The sequence below is a fragment of the Simochromis diagramma genome, unplaced genomic scaffold, assembly GCF_900408965.1.
Source record: "Simochromis diagramma unplaced genomic scaffold, fSimDia1.1 OVJJ01000419.1, whole genome shotgun sequence".
Lineage (NCBI taxonomy): Eukaryota > Metazoa > Chordata > Actinopteri > Cichliformes > Cichlidae > Simochromis > Simochromis diagramma.
The window spans coordinates 2,234,243-2,254,892 of record NW_024387244.1 but is presented as its reverse complement, the minus strand read 5'-3'; the positions used below and the strand labels follow the sequence as shown (position 1 = coordinate 2,254,892).

General features: G+C 39.4%; 1 protein-coding gene across 4 annotated transcripts in view; it reads left to right on the top strand.

Annotated features, from left to right (window-relative positions):
• Positions 1–18,867, top strand: part of LOC120747113 (vitamin D3 hydroxylase-associated protein-like) — a 48,956-nt gene extending 30,089 nt beyond the window's left edge. Inside the window, exons 1-16 of one of the 4 annotated variants that reach the window (XM_040052762.1) lie at positions 2,381–2,427; positions 3,319–3,556; positions 4,472–4,585; positions 4,824–4,964; positions 5,828–5,961; positions 6,158–6,364; positions 6,450–6,490; positions 6,610–6,734; positions 7,812–7,937; positions 8,892–8,989; positions 9,174–9,273; positions 9,460–9,503; positions 9,603–9,642; positions 16,901–17,009; positions 17,439–17,584; positions 17,932–18,865. In XM_040052762.1, the coding sequence (XP_039908696.1) occupies positions 3,377–3,556; positions 4,472–4,585; positions 4,824–4,964; positions 5,828–5,961; positions 6,158–6,364; positions 6,450–6,490; positions 6,610–6,734; positions 7,812–7,937; positions 8,892–8,989; positions 9,174–9,273; positions 9,460–9,503; positions 9,603–9,642; positions 16,901–17,009; positions 17,439–17,584; positions 17,932–18,054 (1,728 nt within the window). In that variant the 5' untranslated portion in view covers positions 2,381–2,427; positions 3,319–3,376 and the 3' untranslated portion in view covers positions 18,055–18,865. Of the gene's footprint in view, positions 1–2,380; positions 2,428–2,561; positions 3,055–3,318; positions 3,557–4,471; positions 4,586–4,823; positions 4,965–5,827; positions 5,962–6,157; positions 6,365–6,449; positions 6,491–6,609; positions 6,735–7,811; positions 7,938–8,891; positions 8,990–9,173; positions 9,274–9,459; positions 9,504–9,602; positions 9,643–16,900; positions 17,010–17,438; positions 17,585–17,931 lie in introns of those variants that run through there. The other 3 variants (XM_040052759.1, XM_040052760.1, XR_005699038.1) reach the window with 3 other exon arrangements.
• Positions 18,868–20,650: the final 1,783 nt, after the last annotated feature.

Below are 20,650 nucleotides of genomic sequence, written 5' to 3'. Positions count from 1 at the left end.
GGATTTATATAGCGCTTTTCAAGGCACCCAAAGCGCTTTACAATGCCACTATTCATTCACTCTCGCATTCACACACTGGTGGAGGCAGCTACGTTTGTAGCCACAGCTGCCCTGGGGCAGACTGACAGAAGCGAGGCTGCCATATTGCGCCATCGGCCCCTCTGGCCAACACCAGTAGGTGGTAGGGTAAAGTGTCTTGCCCAAGGACACAACGACCAGGACAGAGAGCCCGGGGATTGAACCGCCGACCTTCCGGTTACAGATACGGTTCCCAACCCCCTGAGCCACGGTTGCCCGTTTATGCATAAATTATACATTTATGTTTTGTTTTGTTCTTATTTTTTTAAGGCAGGTCTTTTGTATTGTCTTTCTATCACCATCATGTAATAAAGCTTGAAAAGGCACTTCAAGGTTTAACAAAAACTGGAATCTGTCACAGCTGCAGTGGCAGATGTGTGGTGTGTGAGAGAGGACCCAAACGCTGGCACTGGCTTGGATGTGAGCGAGCTTTATTTAAACGTTGGTGGCACAAACCGAAACACGCCGAGCAAAAACAGAACCTAAAGATAACCTAAACTGGGAATGACTAACAAAACCAACCTGAACTGGCGACTCTGGGAGAAAACACAGGCAAGAAACACTGCGTGTTATACCTGTATAACCATGCACGAGACAAATAAAGAATCTTGAATCTAGAGACGTCTCTGAGACTAGAAAACCCACATTTCTCTGCTGTAAGCTGTCTGTGAAACACATTGAATAAAATGAATTCTATGTATTTTTCTAGAGTCAAGTCAGTTTTATTTGTACAAGTTAAAGTCAAGTTAACGTTTAAAGGCTTCACAGGCAACGTTTCAAAAATAAGGTCACTGACATATCAAAACAGACAGAAACGATATGTGTGTGCAGGTGTGCAGGCGCGTGCGGGGGGGGGCTAGAGGGGCTTGAGCACCCGCCCCTTTCCTGATGGATGCCCAAAGTGGCCTTTTGTTGAGGCAACTTTTTAAAAAAAAATTATTATTATTATTTTTTAATGTGTGTGTGCGTGCGGAGTCCTGTCTGTGCCCTTCAACAATAATATTTAACTATTAATCACAGTTTTGCTAAATAAAATCTGGCTTGCATCAGTCACATGATCACATTTAACCAATGATCGCCCTTGACGGCAGAACGCGCTGGTTACGAGCCGGGAACGAGCTCACAAAGTGCACGCGCATTTTTTGCGCTCCGGAGCTGTAGGAGAAACACAAGTTAACTCAGAGACACAGACTGATGCGACACAACCAGTAAGTAGGTGTACAGCGCACACTGTAGTGTGTAGCACACAGGAGTATTAGCTTATTACGTACACGTTGGTAAGCTGTCTTGTTGCAATTGACGAACTGAAACAAACGAGCGTGCTGTGTGTGCAACAGCGCGACAAACATTACCTGTCCTTTTATTAACTGCACAGGTAGTGCTGGTCACAGCTGCTGGCTACCTGTGTAAGGCTGTCATGGGTCTGTAGCTCTGTCACCGTTTTAGGGAACATATTTAGTTTTAAAGTAAGTTTCCGGGCTTTTCCTGCCTTTCTGAAGGGATTATATTTCACTAAAAAATGATCTAATATGCATGTCCACATAATTATGCATTATTATAATTATAATATATTAAAAAACACACGCTATACTTTAAAGAACATACATTAAGAAGCAGATTATATTAGATTTATATTTTAAATAAGACAAAATGTGGATTTTACAGCAGTAAAATTGTATCTCTGCAGTTTAAAAATGTAATAAGCTTTGCCCCTGCACAGAGTGGATAGTGAAACAAATGGAATCATCATAATGACATTATTTCATATTTATTACTTCCCCCTCCTCTTTGCTTTATTATTGTAGCTCTAGTAATAAATAATAATGCAAGGATTCTGGATCAGCACCATGATGCCCATAGTATATACAGTATTCTGAAGAAGGTGTAAAATGTCACTGTGTGTGCGTGCATGTGTGTGTTTTATTTAGATGGATTTTTAAAAAAAATATTACTCATGATATAACATTGTCCAGACATGGCTGGTAAGGACATGAGGAGGAAACAGTAGGCGCTGTGTGAGGCTACTAAAGGCAGTGCTACAACATTTTTCTGTCATCATTTTATTATAGATTAAGTGCTGGAGTTGTTAGGTGTGGATAATTAGATTATAGTTTATTGCAATAGCAAGTTGTGCCTTGTTCTCAGATAGACACAACTTGATAGATAGATTGCCTTATGGTTCCAAGCGCTGTCACCAATCTTTGCATTTTGTTATTATCTCATGACACTTGTTTAATCAGCTACCATCTCTCCTATGGACTTTTTACTGTCTACAGTCTCAGATCAACACAGCCCTGCCCTCCAGCACTATCCACAGCAACCCCTCAACAGCAACATTGTACCCATCAGGTAAAACATCGGCGACGTTTGCTTTGCCTTGTTGCCCATATTAGATTCTTGATGAATGTGTGTTGTTGTTATTCAGCCTGGTTCAACGTGCCCCATTTTAACTTTGAGCACCCGCCCCTTTAAACCTCTCTGCACGGCCCTGTGTGTGTGTTTGTACATGTGTATTTTAGTTAATCAGTGGCAATGAGCTGTCACTGTTTAATGAGAAGCAAGATAATAATACCAATCTTCTGAAAATGTGTTTTTGAGGTCAAGGTAGCTGGTGTTCATTTTTTTAAATAATTAACATACTATGATATTTACCCCACAGAATATGTTTCAACAAAGTATTATGAATGAAAATATGTTATAAAGGCAATAAATGACTCTCTTTTTTTACCTTTTACCTTTTTACTATTTGCCTGTGGCACTTCTCTACTGATAGGTATCATGTTATGTACACATGTAAACAAACACACACACACACGTGTATATATACGCCTGTGAGGCATTGGCTGGTGCCACAGCTAATATGTCTTTTAATGTCACACATTGCGCTGAATTCATTTTTACTTTCATTTTCTTTTTCTGTCTTAGCCTTTCAGCTGAAAGTTTTCACACTAAACTCTTCAATAAGTCACAGCGAAGGTAGGAGAGGCCCAAGTGTCATTAAGAGATTTGATTGGGTATTACAGTGTCGGCAATGAAAATGAACGAATGGGCTAGAATGGTGCGTGTATGGTACAGTGCGCAGCGGTGCTTCAATTGGCCCCGAGGTGCGTCGGGTAAATTAACTGTCCACCCCTAAATTAGGGCACGGTACATGCACAACACGCCCACAGCTAAAACAAGATAGCCTGTCGTGTTTAAAAAGCTGTGTGTTAGGTCCACTTAGATTTTTGCATTTTGCAGCCACAGGGCAAAGACGAAAGCCACGCAGAACACTGAACTGTTTATTAAGAGAGTGAAGATGGACAACTGGACAGCGGCTCTGCTCACTGGTGTTGCCTGCATTGTGGGATACCTGGTTGTGCAGGTGAAAAAGATCAACAGCCTCCGACAGGCGGAGGAAAAGATCAAGAGAGCCAGAAACAGGAGAGATAAGAGCTTGCAGCGGGCAGAGCAGGCGGTGCACCGGTACAAACAGTCGGTGAGAGTTCAGAGCTTTAAACACTGAAATGTTTAACCTTTTCTTTAGATAGAAATCAAAACAAATTATGTGCTTTTAGTTTAAGCCTGGCAGAGGTTTAGTTATTAATTTCCAAATTACTGACACTTTTTGTTGTCAACTTGCATACAAAAACTTAAAAACACATTAATATTATGCTGCTCTTCTGGATTTGTTTTGTTGGCCCAAGTTGACACATAACTTCACACACGCGGTTTGTCAGCTGCACGTCTCCTGTTCCACCTCACCCTAAAGTTGCTCTGTTGGATCTGTGGTGGCCCCTAGAGACGAAGCACGCACAAACTCCAAAACACTTGCAAAATCCAAAACTTTTGTAAGTGTTTTGGATTTTGTGCGTGCTTTGTCTCTAGGGGCCACCGTAGAAATCTGGTGATTGTGTAACGCGAGGGCTCACTAGATGGTTTGGAATCTCTCTGAATAATTAGGAACAGCAAGATGGAGACGGATAACTTTTTAGCAGCCTCTTTACTCTCCGCACACCGCAACAACTCACACTTTCTGTGTACCGCCCTCATGAATACTTCACTGGCCTCTCAGAAGCCAGGAAATCTTGAACTCAGATCAGAACAGGGAAAACAACTAGGTAGATATAACACATATTACTGGTTTGAACATGCATGTCTAAACATTCAAACGTGTAAACATGTAAATATCAAAACACGTAACCACCAAATAGCTACATAACTAGCTTTATAACCTTTGTAAACACCTCTTTGTATATCAAATTAGATTTAAATTTACTTCTACACTTTACAATTGTGCAGAAGTACAGGAAGTAGGAGTCCTGAATCTATACACTGATATGGTTTTCTTTCTTTCTTACAGCTTTATAAATTTTTATAACATAATGATTCTGTGTGGGTCTGCGTCTTCTAGCATCCCACGACTGACTCTGCTTTGATCCTGAAGCTCTCCCTGTCTGAGCTGACACAGCAGCTGAAGGACGGCTCACTGAACCCTGACAATGTGCTTTACTCTTACATGGAAAAGGTTCATTATCCAGCATGACACAAGAGTTCACTGCCTAACATAACACAGATCTTTTTATCTGAAGGTTGACTGAAATACAATATATACACCAGTTTATTTTAGCTAGCATAAACACTAAGTAATCTATTTTCTTTTCCAGTGAGAGTTTAATATTTTACAGAGCGCTTACACAGATCAGTATCCCTTTAAAGTAAATAAGTTCATCTGAATCTCTCTGTGCGCATTTCCTTTCCAACAGACTCTGGCTGTAAACCAAAAGCTGAACTGCTGCACTGAAATTTTGCTGGAGAGTTTGGACCAGCTGACAACTGTTGGCTCCAACAAGGATGGTCTCTTGTACGGAGTTCCAGTTAGCATCAAAGAAAATATTGCATTTAAGGTAAGAATAATTTAATAAATTAATGTATTTGTAGTGCAAACAAATGGCAGTTACGCTATAGGCAGTATAATAATGGACGAATGCAGCTAGGACACCAACCATTGCTTTCTGGAGTCCAACCTCAAGATGAACTTTTCCACCATTGCCAAGTTGGTTGCAAAAAGCTAAACCTGACATGGAGGAGTGGGTCTAAATGTGAGCAAGCAGTTTCATAATATCCTTGGGCTAACCCATATTTGCCTACTGGTGGTGGTCAGAGGGCCCAGTGGCGCCAGTGTCCGGCAGCCTCGCCTCTGTCAGTGCGCCCCAGGGCAGCTGTGGCTACAATGTAGCTGCCATCACCAGTGTGTGGATGACTGAATGTAGTGTGAAGCACTCCAGGGTTCTTAGGGACTAAGTAAAGCGCCATTTACCATTTTACCAAGTATTAGAATTAAAACAGTTAATTTTATAAATCATGAGCAACACATAAATACTGACTCTACTTCTTATTTCCACAGAACTTGGAAAAGCTGGTTTTAAATGGTTTGCTGCCTATGAATTAAATGAACTACACAAAAACTATGATGTTACGATCTTTGATTTCATTTGATAATTTAAAAAGGTTTTAGACACATGTCTTTGTTAATTTGTGATCAAGTTTACTGTGTTGTTTTATCTTTCTCAATTTCTTGGCATTTTTTGTAAGCAGGTCCCTCTTTAGAAAGAGATCTCAATCTCAGTGAGAATACTGTATAAATTAAGGTCTTAATAATAATGTTATTTATGATCTCTGAATTTCACTTACAGGTTTTCAAAATATTAAGGTATGGCATTTGTGTAGTCTTTGATGCACTCTTGTGTTCTTTAATTTACTTCACAAGGATCATGACTGTTCTTGTGGTGTGGTCATTAACCTGGACCAGCCCGCTGAAAAGGACAGTGTGCTTGTTCAAGTCCTGAAGAAACAAGGAGCTATTCCCTTTGTGAGAACCAACTTGGCCCAAGCCCTCATGAGGTACATTTTTTAATCAAGATTTCAAATTTAAAACAACTCTGTGTACTCATGGGTGAATGAGGAGAGTGCTTTAAGTCCCCTGATAGAGTAGAAACACACTATATAAGAACCAATACATGTACCATTTGCATCTTCCATGTGTGTATTTTATGTAAAGACTCATAACCTGTCTTTGTTTGTCTGCATCCACCTTTAGCTATGACTGCAGTAATCCTATCTACGGGCAGACTGTGAACCCTCATAACCCCCAGAAGACTCCTGGTGGTTCATCTGGTGGGGAGGCGGCTCTCATTGGGGGAGGGGGCTCCCTGCTTGGTATAGGCACTGATCTAGGTGGCAGTATCCGTCTTCCGTCTTCATTCTGTGGAATCTGTGGTTTCAAGCCAACTGCTCACCGACTGAGGTAGATCCTTTTTAGTCATAGAAAATGATTGTAAATTGACGAGTTAAGGTTTCTTTATTTGTTAACACCTTTGGATAATGAACAGTTTACAGGGTTTTCGTTCAATTTGTCGAGGACAAAAGTCAGGTAAGAAACTAGCACATGAAGTAAATGCAGATTATATATAACCAGTGTCTGATAATATTACACAAATTTTCTGGAACATTTTGTTCAAAACATTTGCTTTATGCTTGCTACTAAACTAGTGTCGTCATCTCCTGGACCCATGGCAAGAGATGTGGACAGCCTGGCTCTGTGCATGCAGGCGCTTCTTTGTGACCACATGTTTTCTTTGGACCCCACTGTTCCACCATTACCTTTTAACATGGAGGTGTGTCCTGTACTGTGGGATTCATGTCCTCTGTTGATGATCATCTTTTCTATATATTTTCAGATCATTCATAGATGTTAGAAACTAGAAATTAATCAAGTTAATTTTCTTAACACATCTCTCTATGCTAAAAGACGAAGTTCTAAAGGACAAAGTTAATAGTCTTCCTATAACATTTCCAAGTGCTTTTTTTTTATGAGAGCAAAGGATTTTCAACATTTTCACCATTTCTAAATATACCGGTTTTCTTTTGAACACATACACTATTTCTGTTTACACACAATCTTTGAACTGTAGCAGAAATACAACAAAATTAACCTGGGCCAATAATATAATAACCCCCGGAAAAGCTGACCTTTTTAAAAGTCATTGCATTTGTAATGTTCAAAGCTCTTCAAGTCAAGTTAAAACTGAGGGCTATTTTCCAATTTACAGTACAAAAACCTCAGGAAGGGTTTGAGCTGTTGAGAAAGCATCATGTAAAAAAAAAAGCAAATAAATGAAAATTGTGAAAATTGAAAGATTTAATTGATTCTGGGAAGAAAACTAGTGAGAAATATGTCTAAAGACCTTAGCCAAGACACTAGTGAATGTCTTAACCAAGCCTGGAATTGTAATCTCAAAGAAAACATTCGCTATGACCCTGCATACAGTCAGGTCCATAAATATTGGGACATCGACACAATTCTAACATTTTTGGCTCTATACACCACCACAATGGATTTCAAATGAAACGAACAAGCTGTGCTTTAACTGCAGACTGTCAGCTTTTATTTGAGGGTATTTACATCCAAATCAGGTGAACGGTGTAGGAATTACAGCAGTTTGCATATGTGCCTCCCACTTGTTAAGTGAACGTTATTGACTGGCCTGCACAAAGCCATGGCTTTAATCCCATTGAAAATCTGTGAGTTTAAACAAAGACCAAAGTAAAATAATGTAACCATCCAAAATAAAATTAAGATGCTTGGAAAAAACCGTGTTAACAATCCCTTGCTCTTCTTAACAGCACTTGGGAATACTTTTAAAAAGCTGAAATTTTCTTTGGTGGGCTAATAATTCTGTCCTCATCTACAGATATACAGAAGCTCCAGACCTCTTAGGATTGGTTATTTGGAAAATGATGGCTACTTGCAACCGTCTCCAAGCATGGTCCGAGGTGTCAGAGAGGTCAAAGCTCTGTTAGAGCAAGCAGGGCACACAGTAAGACGTCACCACACACATGTAATCGTTACTGTCCTGAATTGTTATGAACCCCCTGTTATGTTACAGGACAATCAATCAATCAATCAATCAAGGCTTTATTCGCCACATGCACGTTGCCCTGCTGTGAAATGGGACCCCCCCCCCCGACCTTACACACACAACACAGACATCACATGGGGATACAAGTCGGAGATCGGTAGCGTTACAGAAAAACACTGAAATATACACTACAATGGGAAAGTACAAGAGGAAAAAAAGAGACCTCTACTCATGCTGGGCTCCTGGGAGGACAGCATGAGAACAGGAAACAAAAAAAACCCTCCTCTGCACAAAAAGCACATAAATGTCCACAGCACAAGATGGGGGGGGGGGGGGTGAAGAGTAATCCGAAGCAAACGCAGCAGCCATCCTGCCCTGCGCTATTATTCCAGCGCGGGCCCAGACCCGCCGTGTTCCCAGGAGGGAACAAGCATCGAAGGCGTTTGGAAAGGGAGGGGGGATGAGTGAGTGCGTATCAGTGTATGTGTATGTGTGTGCGTGTCCAGAGTTCAGCTGAGACAGTGTCCAAACTGACCCTTTTAAAAGTTAAGCCATCTAAAAAAATCTAAAAAATTGTTAAAAGTATTTTTTTTTATATAAAACTTCTTCTGCTTGGCTTAAAGAGTGTAATGAACTAATAAAATCTCTCTGCATGTTTATGTTACATAGATATTGTTGGGGTCAATTTGACCCGTCAGTAACTCATACACTGACGGGTCAAATTGTCCCCATAAGTGACCGTTGGTCCCCACAAGTATAGTCGCGTGCCAATTTTCTGTCCTCACAAAGATGTCTAAATATGTACACACACACACACACACACACACACACACACACACACACACACTAATAATCACTGCCTAGTATTTGATATGAGCCATACATCTTTAATGTTCTCTTTTATGCCTTTAGTTGGTTCCTTACTCTCCACTGAAAATCAGCCAAATTGTTCCTGAGCTATTAATAACGGGTGTATATGCAGATGGTGCTACCACCCTTCTACAAAAACTGTGAGTTGTACCTTTTAATAATTCATCTAATCACTTCTCATGAACTTAAAACATCTAATAAATGTATGATTTTTTTTCAGTGCTAAGTTGCAGGTGCTAGCATGATAAACTAAAATACTGTAGAATACTAAAATCATTACATGTCATTAAGTGTCAACACAGTAAATAATTCATTTCATTTTAGGAAAGGGGCACTTCTGGACCCTTCTCTGAAGCGGCAGGTTTTCATACACTCGCTCCCTAAGTGGTTTAAGAAAATCCTTTCCTTCCTACTAAAACCTGTGGTGAGTTTTCTCATTTGGTGACAAACATGTGTAAATTCAAGCACAGGACTGAACATAATCTTGGAACTTTTATCTGATAGAGCCTATGTTGTAAAGTGCCAGAATGTGTAAACTCACAGATTTTCAATGGGATTAAAGCCATGGCTTTGTGCAGGCCAGTCAATAACGTTCACTTGTTTTTTGCAGTCACCTCGTCTGTCTTCCATCGTGAGTGCTATTTGTGGAGTTCGGTGAGAAAGTATTGTTGAAATTCATCATCTGTACATGATTCTTTTTTCATATAATACATGTGATGGGCAAAGTCACAAAATAATGCTTTATTTTTTTAGATCTGTTTCCGATCTGTGGAAGCAACATGCTGCTGTTGAGGTAACTTTAACTTTCAACTAATGATGCATGGTTGAGTATCACAGTACAATTTCAAAAGAGGTGGGACACTGTGTATAATGTAAATTAAAACAGAATGCAATTATTGGCAAATCTTACCGACCTACATTTATCCACAATAGCACATAGAAAACAAATCTAATATTCCATCCATCTTCATCCGCTTTATCCGAGGCCGGGTCGCGGGGGCAGCAGCCTAAGCAAAGAGGCCCAGACCTCCCTCTCCCCAGCCACCTCCTCCAGCTTATCCGGGGGAATACCAAGGCGTTCCCAGGCCAGCCGAGAGATATAATCTCTCCAGCGTGTCCTGGGTCTGCCCCGGGACAGGATTTCTAGGCGCAGCCAAGTGGCGGAGGGCTTTCGCTTTGGTGGCCTCAGAATCTCATCTCTGATTTTTGCGGATGATGTGGTTCTGTTAGCTTCATCGGGTGAGGGCCTCCAGCTCGCACTGGAACGGTTCGCAGCCGAGTGTGAAGCAGCGGGAATGAGGATCAGCACCTCCAAATCTGAGGCCATGGTTCTCAGCCGGAAAAGGGTGGAGTGCCCACTCCGGGTCGGGGATGAGTTCCTGCCCCAAGTGGAGGAGTTCAAGTATCTCGGGGTCTTGTTCGCGAGTGATGGGAGAAGGGAGCCGGAGATCGACAGACGGATTGGGGCTGCAGCTGCAGTAATGCAGACGCTACACCGGTCCGTCGTGGTGAAGAGGGAGCTGAGTGTAAAAGCGAAGCTCTCAATTTACCGGTCGATCTACGTCCCTACCCTCACCTATGGCCACGAGCTGTGGGTAGTGACCAAAAGAACGAGATCGCGGATACAAGCGGCAGAAATGAGCTTCCTCCGAAGGGCGGCTGGCCTCTCCCTTAGAGATAGGGTGAGAAGTTCGGCCATCCGGGAGGGGCTCAGAGTAGAGCCGCTGCTGCTCCACATCTAAAGGAGCCAGCTGAGGTGGTTCGGGCATCTGACAAGGATGCCCCCTGGGCGCCTCCTGGGTGAGGTGTTCCAGGCATGTCCCACCGGGAGGAGGCCCCGGGGCAAATCTAATATTCAAACTGAAAAAATAATGTATACCATGTTCAGAAAAATGATTCTTCTACTACAAAGCCATGCTATTGTAATAGCTGCAATATACACTTTAGCATTGACTTGCTCAAATATCTTCAGCAAGAAAATATCATTCTAATGGAAGTTTTATGTTCTTCTAAACCTAAACCTGTACATATGTCTGTGAAGGTTAAACCCATACACAACTTTCAGCATTAAAAAGTGTCTTTCCAGATATGCAAGCTGCCAATGCCATGGCACTGAAACATGCAGGCTTTTGAACTGAGTACTAATAACAAGCCAGATGGTTCCTTTTTCTTTAGTCCGAAGGATGCCGCATCCATGTTTTTCAAAACTAATGTCAAATTGTGATTTGTCTGGCCACAAAACAGTCTTTTACTTTGTGTCAGTCCATTCTAAAGAGGTTTGGCCCAAAGAAGGTGGTGGTGGTGTTTATGGATTATGTTCATATATGAATTCCCGTTTGCATGAGCTTTAGAGCTTTAAGCTGTATTTCAATAGCGACAGTTCATTTGGAAGAATTGAACATGATTTACTGAGATACAGAGTTCAGCTACTGGTTTGGCGATTGACCCATCATAGCAGAATCTTAGAGGTGATAGGAATTAGAAGTAGAGTATGGTAGTGGTGAAGATGAAGCTGGAGGCTTGCATGGAGCTTTGAGTGGACAGGCTAGAAGATGAGTGAACTAGAACAACGCTGTCGACATTGAGTTTGGCAGTGTGGAAAGAAAAAGTTATATAACAAAGATTAGCAGCCAAACATCCAGGACAGCAGGCAGATGAGTGATCGTATAGAGACAACACATAAGATTCATTTGTCGATAGCATGGCGAACTGTGTTCGCAGACAGTGATATCTGGAAATGTTGCTGAGCCAAAGCATTGATTTCCATGACAAAATCATCCCTGTTTTAATGTACTGCTGCCCAAGGGCCCAAAGTTCACAAACACAAACTTTTGGCCTTGTCCCTTGCACAGAGAGATTTCACCAGAGTCTCTGAATCATTTAATGATAATGTACCGTAGATAATGAGATAGTTAAAAGTCTTTTTGTTTGTCAATTTTACATTGACAAATATTATTTTGAAATTGTTCTGTAATATGTAGATGCAGTTTTCTTTACTTCTGAGAAACTCTGCCTCTCTGAAATACTTTATTTTTCCATCAGAGTCATGATACTGAGTTAATTAGCTGCATCAGTTTCATCCAGCTCTTTATTTCTCTTTTTTCACATATCTTTTGGCTTTTGTTGATCCCCTTACACCTTTTTTAGGTCTGTTTTTGCTGTCATCAAAAACAAAATAAGGTAATGTTTTTCATGAAAAAATTAAAAACATTCGAAAAGGTGCAGGAGGCATTGTAGCAGTCAGGTGCAAGTGAGTTAAACATGAAGGGAAGTATTTTCATGTGTGATTTAATATCCATATAGAAAAGAAGAAAATGTAATAAAGCGATTTTAATGAAGTAACCTCTACCTCATAGACAGTGTTGGGAAGGTTACTTTTAAAATGTATTCCATTACAGAATACAGAATACATGCCCCAAATTGTATTCTGTAACGTATTCCGTTACGTTACTCAAGGAGAGTAACCTATTCTGAATACTTTGGATTACTTAATATATTATCATGCTGTTTACAACTACGTGAATGTACTATTGCTGTGATTTATTACTGTTACTGAAGGTCTGCAGCTCCAAACCGTAGTAAAGGGACCTCTGACTAATACCTCGGGCTCGTAGCCAAAAAGTAGCTTTACTTTGTTGTCTGGGTCAACTTTGCTTGCGAGAGACAAAGAGAGGCGTTGAAAGGCTGCTCCAACGGAACTTATTGTTTTTGGAGGAAAACACGAACACGGTGTACAGTCGAGTCTTAATAGCTTACTTACAACTGGGCTCGTCAGGCACTCTTCTTGGCTGCAGTGGTTATTATTATATTTACATGCTTCCAGCTCCCGTTTTTCCTCGATGACAACTCGTACTTTTCCTTTTTCTCCCTCCCTCGCTCACAGACACATAACGTGTATGGCAGTCCATTCTCCCTGCAGCACCGAGTACACTGCCTATGATGCTACATTCTTTAGAGCTATACCTGTAGCATTCTGCCTATTAGCTTAGCACAACAACAACAAAAAGGCGCTCTCTCACCCAGGAAACACGCAGAGAGAGAGCGTCACCCTGTAACCATGGTAACCATAGCTGTCAAACAAAACCCAAACAGTCCTGACCCGCGACAAAATGAAACGGGAAAGTACCGCCGTGTAATCCATTTATTTCAATAAAGTAACTGTATTCTAAATACCACCTTTTTAAACGGTAACTGTAACGGAATACAGTTACTCATATTTTGTATTTTAAATACGTAACGGCGGTACATGTATTCCGTTACTCCCCAACACTGCTCATAGATACCTCAGAGATAAAAGTGGGTGAAAAGTCAGGGAGAGAAAGGTTCAAGGTCAACAACACTGAGTGAATGTACGCAGAGGAAGAGGGGACAAGAGAGTGGGGGATGCAAATGTGAAAATTAGTATAGAAGAGGGCCTTCAGGGAACCAATCCAGGGCGAGAATGGCATTTTTTTGAAGGAGAAGGTGGCTGAAGCAGTCCACAGAAGCCAAATCGAGGGAGGCTCCAGCCAAGAAATTGGTGTATAGACCCACAGAAACTGGTGCTGGAGCAGAATAACATCATCACAGTGGCCCGCATGTGGCCTCCATCTGAGGGCCCAAGAGATAGTGACTCAGGAGGCATGGGTCGCCCTGCGTAATGTCTGCAGGTGGGAGAAGATATCTGCGCATCAGTGGAGAAAATCCCTCATTTGATGGACAAAAAAGCAGAAGAGCAGAAGAGTTCATGTGGAAATTGGGGCAGGTCTATGACACACTGGGCCATGTAGCCAGTAAGTCGAGACAGAGAGCCACTGGCAGACAGCAGCAGATCTGCATTCCCACATGCCAAATTAGGCAAGATCGGAAGGTCACAAACGCTGTAGTTTATGGAGCCCAGTGAAAATGATAAGAACAATAAAAATTAAAAAAGAAGACTAGACGCTGCATCACAAAAACAATCCAAGCTGGGAGAGAAGCAGGGACCAATGGCCAAGAATACCAGACCCACCACCCAGAGGGAAGAGGGATTATTCTGCAGCCTGAGGGTCACAGAAAAGTAAATATTTGGGAACAAGGGCGTGTGTTGGTCTTTGTTGGTGTTATTTGTACCCAGGGGGTATGCAAACATGGCACACAGCCCAGAGCCTGTCTTGGTCAAATTGACTAAGTAAACAAGAGAATGTCAGATTTTAACATGTGTGATTAAAAAAAACAAAAAAACACTTATATTGTGTATATTGTGATTGGCATAGTTATAAATAAAAAGTAAGAAAAGCAGTCCTATGTGAATAAGTTGATGAAAATCGCGTTGAAATTAATATTCATATGTCATTGAACTATTAATAAATCCTAGTGAAGAAAAATAGCATAAACTGAATAAACGTGTACGGAAGTATATTCATATTGTGATTTAATATTCATATGTGATAGAATGTTTGATAAATCATGTTAAAGTGCAACATAGAAAAGTAGAGAATGCAATGAAGTGATGTTAATGAAGTAACGTCTGCTCTAGTTAAAAGTGGGTGAAAAGTAAAGACAGAATCATAAGGTATGAAGGTAAGATGCAGTAGGTATGGATATGAGATGCCTATTGTGAACAGAAAATTTACAAGGTGGTAGAAAAAATGACTATGTTGGTGGACAACATATATAGAAAACCATCTAAGGTTTTAAGGTAAACCAGCATTTAAGGAGTGGGTGGATACAAAATCAAACCAAAAAGTTCTTTTTATTTATGGGGATTTCAACACAGATGTGATAAGTCCAGAAAAACATTAATAGACTGTATCTTAACTAATGAATCAGAAAACGAAATTGCCTTCTAATTAGTGACATCAGTGATCATTGTGCATTTTTTCCAGTATATGACAACAATCATAGTAACGACAAACAGGAAAATGAATTAAAATAAAACAGGTGAGAACAGAGGAATCCATGAATGCATTTAAAAGTGACCTACTTGAGGGGAAATTTGGAGGTAGTGTATAAGGAAAGGGATATTGATAAAGCTTATGAGACATTCTTAGGAAAATTTAAATTATTATATGACAGGCATTGACTAATAAAGCAATACTGCAACAAAGAAAAATATGCAGTTTGCCCATGGATCACAATAGGATTACAAAATGCATGTAAAAAGAAAAATACCATATATACCATATGAAATTAAAAAGCTGAAAATAAATATAACAAAATGTAAATTAAATAGTATTTTGACAAAAATTGTGCAAATTTATTAGACATGAAGAAAAACATTAACAGGGATTTGGAAAACATTAAACACCATTGTAAAATAGGTCTAGGCATTTAAATTACCCTGTGTAATAGGGTATTAATAAGGATACAAATATTAGTGATGTTGGTGAAGTAGTTCATGAATTTAATAGATTCTTTGTAAGTGTTGGACCAGACTGATAGAAGTTTTGCAGCGAGAGCAGACAAACTTCAATGTTTGTATCAGCTGTGGAAGAAAAGAAAATCATGGACATTGTTGGGAAACCACAAAATCAAACTTCTACAGACTTTAATGGCCGTGATACAAAAATTGTTAAATAAACTATTGATGGTATCTCTAAAGCTTTAAGCATAAATGTGCGAATTCTCTCTACAAACTGGTGCATTAACATCACAAAAGTGATACAATTGTACAAAAATGGAAATCACAAATTACATGTACAGACTTTCACAATTCTCCAAAATACTGGAAAAGGTTTTCATTAACAAGCAGGGTTTCGTGAGGCTATGGGCAATTCGTTGATAAACATAAAATGTTAATGGACTCAGTATGGTTTCAGATCAAACAAATCAACTATGGCATTACTGGAATTAATTGAAAACATCACTAATAACATAGATACAAAACACAATATAACAAGACAATGCACACTTTAGAGTTTTCATTGATCCAAAAAAGCTTTTGATAAAATTAATCGTGAAATATTGAAATATTACTTGATAAAATGGAGCACTGTGACGTTAAAGGAGTTGTGCTTCAGCGGGTTGAGAGGTATTTGGGAAAATTGGGAAAATTGGTGAATTTTCATTTAGTGTGCAGACATTGTTTGTAGAGTCTTACAAAGGTCCGTATTGGGATCAAAATTGTTTATCCTGTACATCAAAGACATATGTAAAGCATCTGATATATTGCATTTTATTTTATTTGCAGATGATACAGATGATGCAACTACTTACTGCATTAGGGCGCATTCAGAGCAGATCTTGAAAATTGTCACACAAGAAATGATTCAGTTAAAAACATGGTTTGATAAAAACTAGTTATTACAAAATTTGAACAGAGCAAGTGTATACAAGAGCTGGGGGGAAGAAATGATGATTACTGTAAATCAATAGACTGCTAAGCACGAGGTAGGGATTAATAAGTATGTACATACTTCTTCCTACTCCATTTTGGACGTGATGATCAAGTGATTTCAAGTCATATGTGTGTGTGTGCACACCCATGTGTGTGTGTGTACATATATATATTCAGCTATCTATGTATATGTTTATGCGTATATATTTATTTGTTTGTTTGTTTTGTATGTCTGAATTATAAAAGGTTATCCCATTATCCCATTCCCATTGCCTCCAACCACAAGAAGGACTGGGCAGTTCCCCTCAGCCATCAGTTCCATCCAAGCCCTGCACTGCCTGCTGTGTAATACTCATAGGATCAGAGACTAGACTATTTATCTAGAGTTCCTGTTTTGGAGTGCTGGTTCCACAGATCAACATAGGAGGAGACCTCAGAGTAGAACCAGGACATGCAGAAGAGGTTATTTCTCTTGGCTAGCCTTGAAAGGCCTCGTTGTTCCCTCGGATAAACTAGAGGAGGTGGCTGGGGAGAGAGAGGTCTGGGCTTTGCTTCTTAGGCTGCTAACCCTGTGACCCCGGCCCTGAATAAGTGGAAGAAAATGGATGGATAGATATTAAAATTTCTCAGTTTAAATATTTCAAAATTTGTAAATCAATGCATTTTGTTTTTGTTTACATTTTACACAGTCTCCCAAATGTTTTGGAATCGCAGTTGTATAAAGGATCAAGAAAATTTCCTGTTTTTTCTTTAGGACTATATTCAAGAGACAATAGCACATTGGAGGAGCTGCAATATCGATGTGCTGTTGTCCCCCATGATAGGGCCAGCCAGCAGGTTATTGCACGCTGACAAAGTTTCAAGTATGGTATACTGAGTATTAAAAAAAAGCATTATTGTCCATCTATCTCTCTCTCTTTTTTCATTATTGTAATCTCAGGATAAGTTTGTGGATGTGTGCAATGCTCCTAGGTGGCAGCATAGTTCCTGGGATTTGGGATCACATAACAATTATCTCATAAAAAATTAGGATTGCTGCCTTTCTCTAGTGCTAACACGCATGATTAAAAAAGGCAGAGAGTGAAGAAAAACAATATCTCCAGACATTAGTCATTTAGGAAAGTCACCTGTAGATTAGAACATTTGGACAAATAATAATACAAAGGCACTGTTACACTAAATAAATCACATGTTAATTAAAGAGCAACAGAATTTTGAAGGGCTAAAGAAAAGTGAATCTGTCTTAAAATATTTCATCATAACTAATCTACTTGTATTTTCTGTTATTTCAGCTGCTGTCAGTTGCACGATGCTCTACAATCTCTTAAAATTTCCTGCGGGTGTAGTCACTGTTTCCACAGTGACTGCGAAGGATGAGGAGGAACTAAAACACTATAAGGGCTGTTATCAGGACACTTTTGACAAGTTCCTCAAAGAGGTAACACATACCACTGAGGGGAGACAGATTGAACACATTTACTGTGAGACCAGTTTTTCATGCAGTTTTAAAATTTCTAAACAAATGAATACAACTTTCAACTACACTGACTACACACAGGAAGATTTCAGGTGTGGTGGTGGGTAGGCCCATCTATCCTACATGGAACCAAGAGCTAAACCAGATCAGACGATTGAGACATTTTTTTCTTGTGGTTCTGTAATTTATTGACTCTCAGTTATACATGAACTTTATTAAATGTTCCACAATTTGTTAGTCAGCTCGAGGCAGAAGACTGCGGTCCAGCTGCTGAGCGTTAAGTGACAGGAGTGTGTTTTTGTGTTCAGGCAATGACCGGTGGCGAGGGTCTACCTGTGGCGGTTCAGTGTGTTGCTCTGCCGTGGCAGGATGAGCTCTGCCTGCGCTTCATGAAGGAAGTGGAACAACTGGTCAAAGAAAGCAAGAAGTAAAGCTGCTTTCTTTCTCAGTCTCACAAGAGACGCTGCAGACTTCAGAGGCAATGTGTTAACTTGAGTAGATCCTATAAATGAGAGCTGAATCTTTCATAAATAGCAGAGCATTCTCTTTTTTTACAAATATAATCTGGCAATTTTTGTGCCTTGACTATTTGGTAAAGTTTAAATAAATTTTAACAGTTAAAATTCAGGTTAAAGTCAAGGCAGTTTTATTTCTTTATGCCAAAATCACATGTAAAGGTTCTTCACAGGGAATGAACAAATAAATACATACAGCCATTAATAACTGGAACAGTACATTTTAAAAAATTGAAATCACTAAGCTATTAAAACAGACATAATTTATATGTATAGGAGTGTGTGTGTGTGTGTCTTCTTATTCAGTCACAATGACGGAGATATTCATGATACAATATCTGGGTTAAAGAAAGCTGGAGGACGCAATGAAGTAAGTTAAAAATCAGCATCTGCTGTCAGTCAGGATAAACATATTGATACTATTTTTATGAGAAAACTTTAGGGGACCATTCGTCCTCGTCATACTCGAGAGGTCAAAGTAGATTCTGCTGCCCGATATTTACCCTGTAATATATGCTTCAGCACAGTAAGGTGTATTAAACCCGCTAAATAATGCTCTTTTGTTTTCTTTAGACTTTTAAGTCCACTAATTGTCTCCTGGCAGCTCTCACTGAATTACTTTGAAACTAAAAACTGCTATTCTTAGGCGAGCTCTACTGATTATCAACTCCTTCCCTATGAAAAGTTACTGCGTGTGCAGTTAATGTGCAGTGATTTACAATAGACATACATTTTGTTTAACATGCCATTCACCAGATGATTTCTATTTTGGAGTTTTTCTTTTAATCATAACAAATGAGTGGTAAAATGTTTAAGTTGAGTCATGACTAGCTGAATTTTCCTTGCAAATTTCATGAATGGAAGTAGTAGACCAACATGGTTGGTCAAAGCTTTAAAATTAACATTTTGTAAATAGATGTGTAATTAGCACATGGAGCCATCTGGTAAATAGTAAATGGACTGGTTCTTATATAGCACTCTTCTACTGTAAGCAGCCAAAGTGCTTTATTTAACATGCTTCATTCATCCATTGAAAGCACTTTTTCTACACCTAAGGGCATTCTAGCTGACATTTACACATATTCATACTCTGATGAATGCATTGGACAGCAACTTTTCAGTCTCTTGCCCAAGGATACTTAGCCAGACTGGAGACTGGAGCATCCAGGGCTCAAACCAGCAACCTTCCAATTAGTAGATGAGCTGCTCTACCTCCTACACTACAACCACCTGATGAGCCATTGTCAGGATGTCAGGGGAACATGACAGGCTTCCACAAATGTTGCACACTCTGTGGTGACCCTATTTTTATAGGATTAAGCTTAAGTTTATGAAAATTTCTCAGTTTGTTGGAAGATGTAATTACACACTAATTAATGTATATTTATGTATTAAATATTAAGTTTTTGTATTAAATAACCTTAAAAAAATGACTGCCTGCACATTTAACAAACCAACCCTTCTGGAGGAATGCTACTGTCCACCCGTTTCTTGTGAATAGCTGTTTCAGGAAGACCCCCACCCCCTCATAAACTTCTACCAGAAGAGTTCACCCTTTTATCAAAGTATATTGAGATTCATTTCAAACATGCTTTCAACCTGTGGTTATGCATTTTATTTTGTTAGTAGATTCTTAATGTTCTTGTTTTTGACCCAGCAGTTTTTGCTGTTGTATGAAGAATGTGGTTCATTATTGACATGAACATGAATATTAGTGCTTTATTACTAGATAACCAACAGAACTTTACTCTACCATCAATTTTTGAGGTTACATCTTCATGCTAATTTGCCCCCTTTAGAAAGTTAAAATGTTAATTGATTCAACTCAGCTCTTTCACATGCAAAAACAAAATAAATATCATGCAAAAGAAAAAAAAAACAACAACAACAAAAGTGTGACTCAAGTATGATTCAAAAGTATTTTTAGTATTAATACTAAATATAGTTAAGATCTTAACTTAATTATCATTAGCATTATTAATATGTTAATTGTGTCATAAATCATGACACACTCCCTCTGCAAGTGTATCTAGAAAGTTCTTTGACTCTTTGCTAAAGATTGAATAAATGTTAACTGTAAAAATTAAGGTTTTATATTTTTTTAAGACCAGGCTTTTTATTTTGTCCTCTGCTCTCAATTTTACGTAATAAAGCTTGAAATTAAATTACGGAAAAAATGTTGAAAATTAGAATTCATAACAGGTATGAAAATTGTTAGCACACCCATGTTTCTTCACCCCAACCAATACATTAAATAATACAATACATTAAATATATATATATATGGTTAGACTACATGTCTTTGGAGTGGAGGATTGCAAGTTCAATTCCCGCCTGGGGTGTCTGCATCCAGTAAGGGTCCTAAGGCTAGACCCCCCATGCTAAGCGAGCCTACCGCAGACATGATAGATGAATATGAAGGCATGCTGGCTCGGACGTCGCCCGGCTCAATAAGGTCCGCTTCAGGTGATGAGGAACCACGGCACCCTGACAAGAAATGGGCTACTGGAAC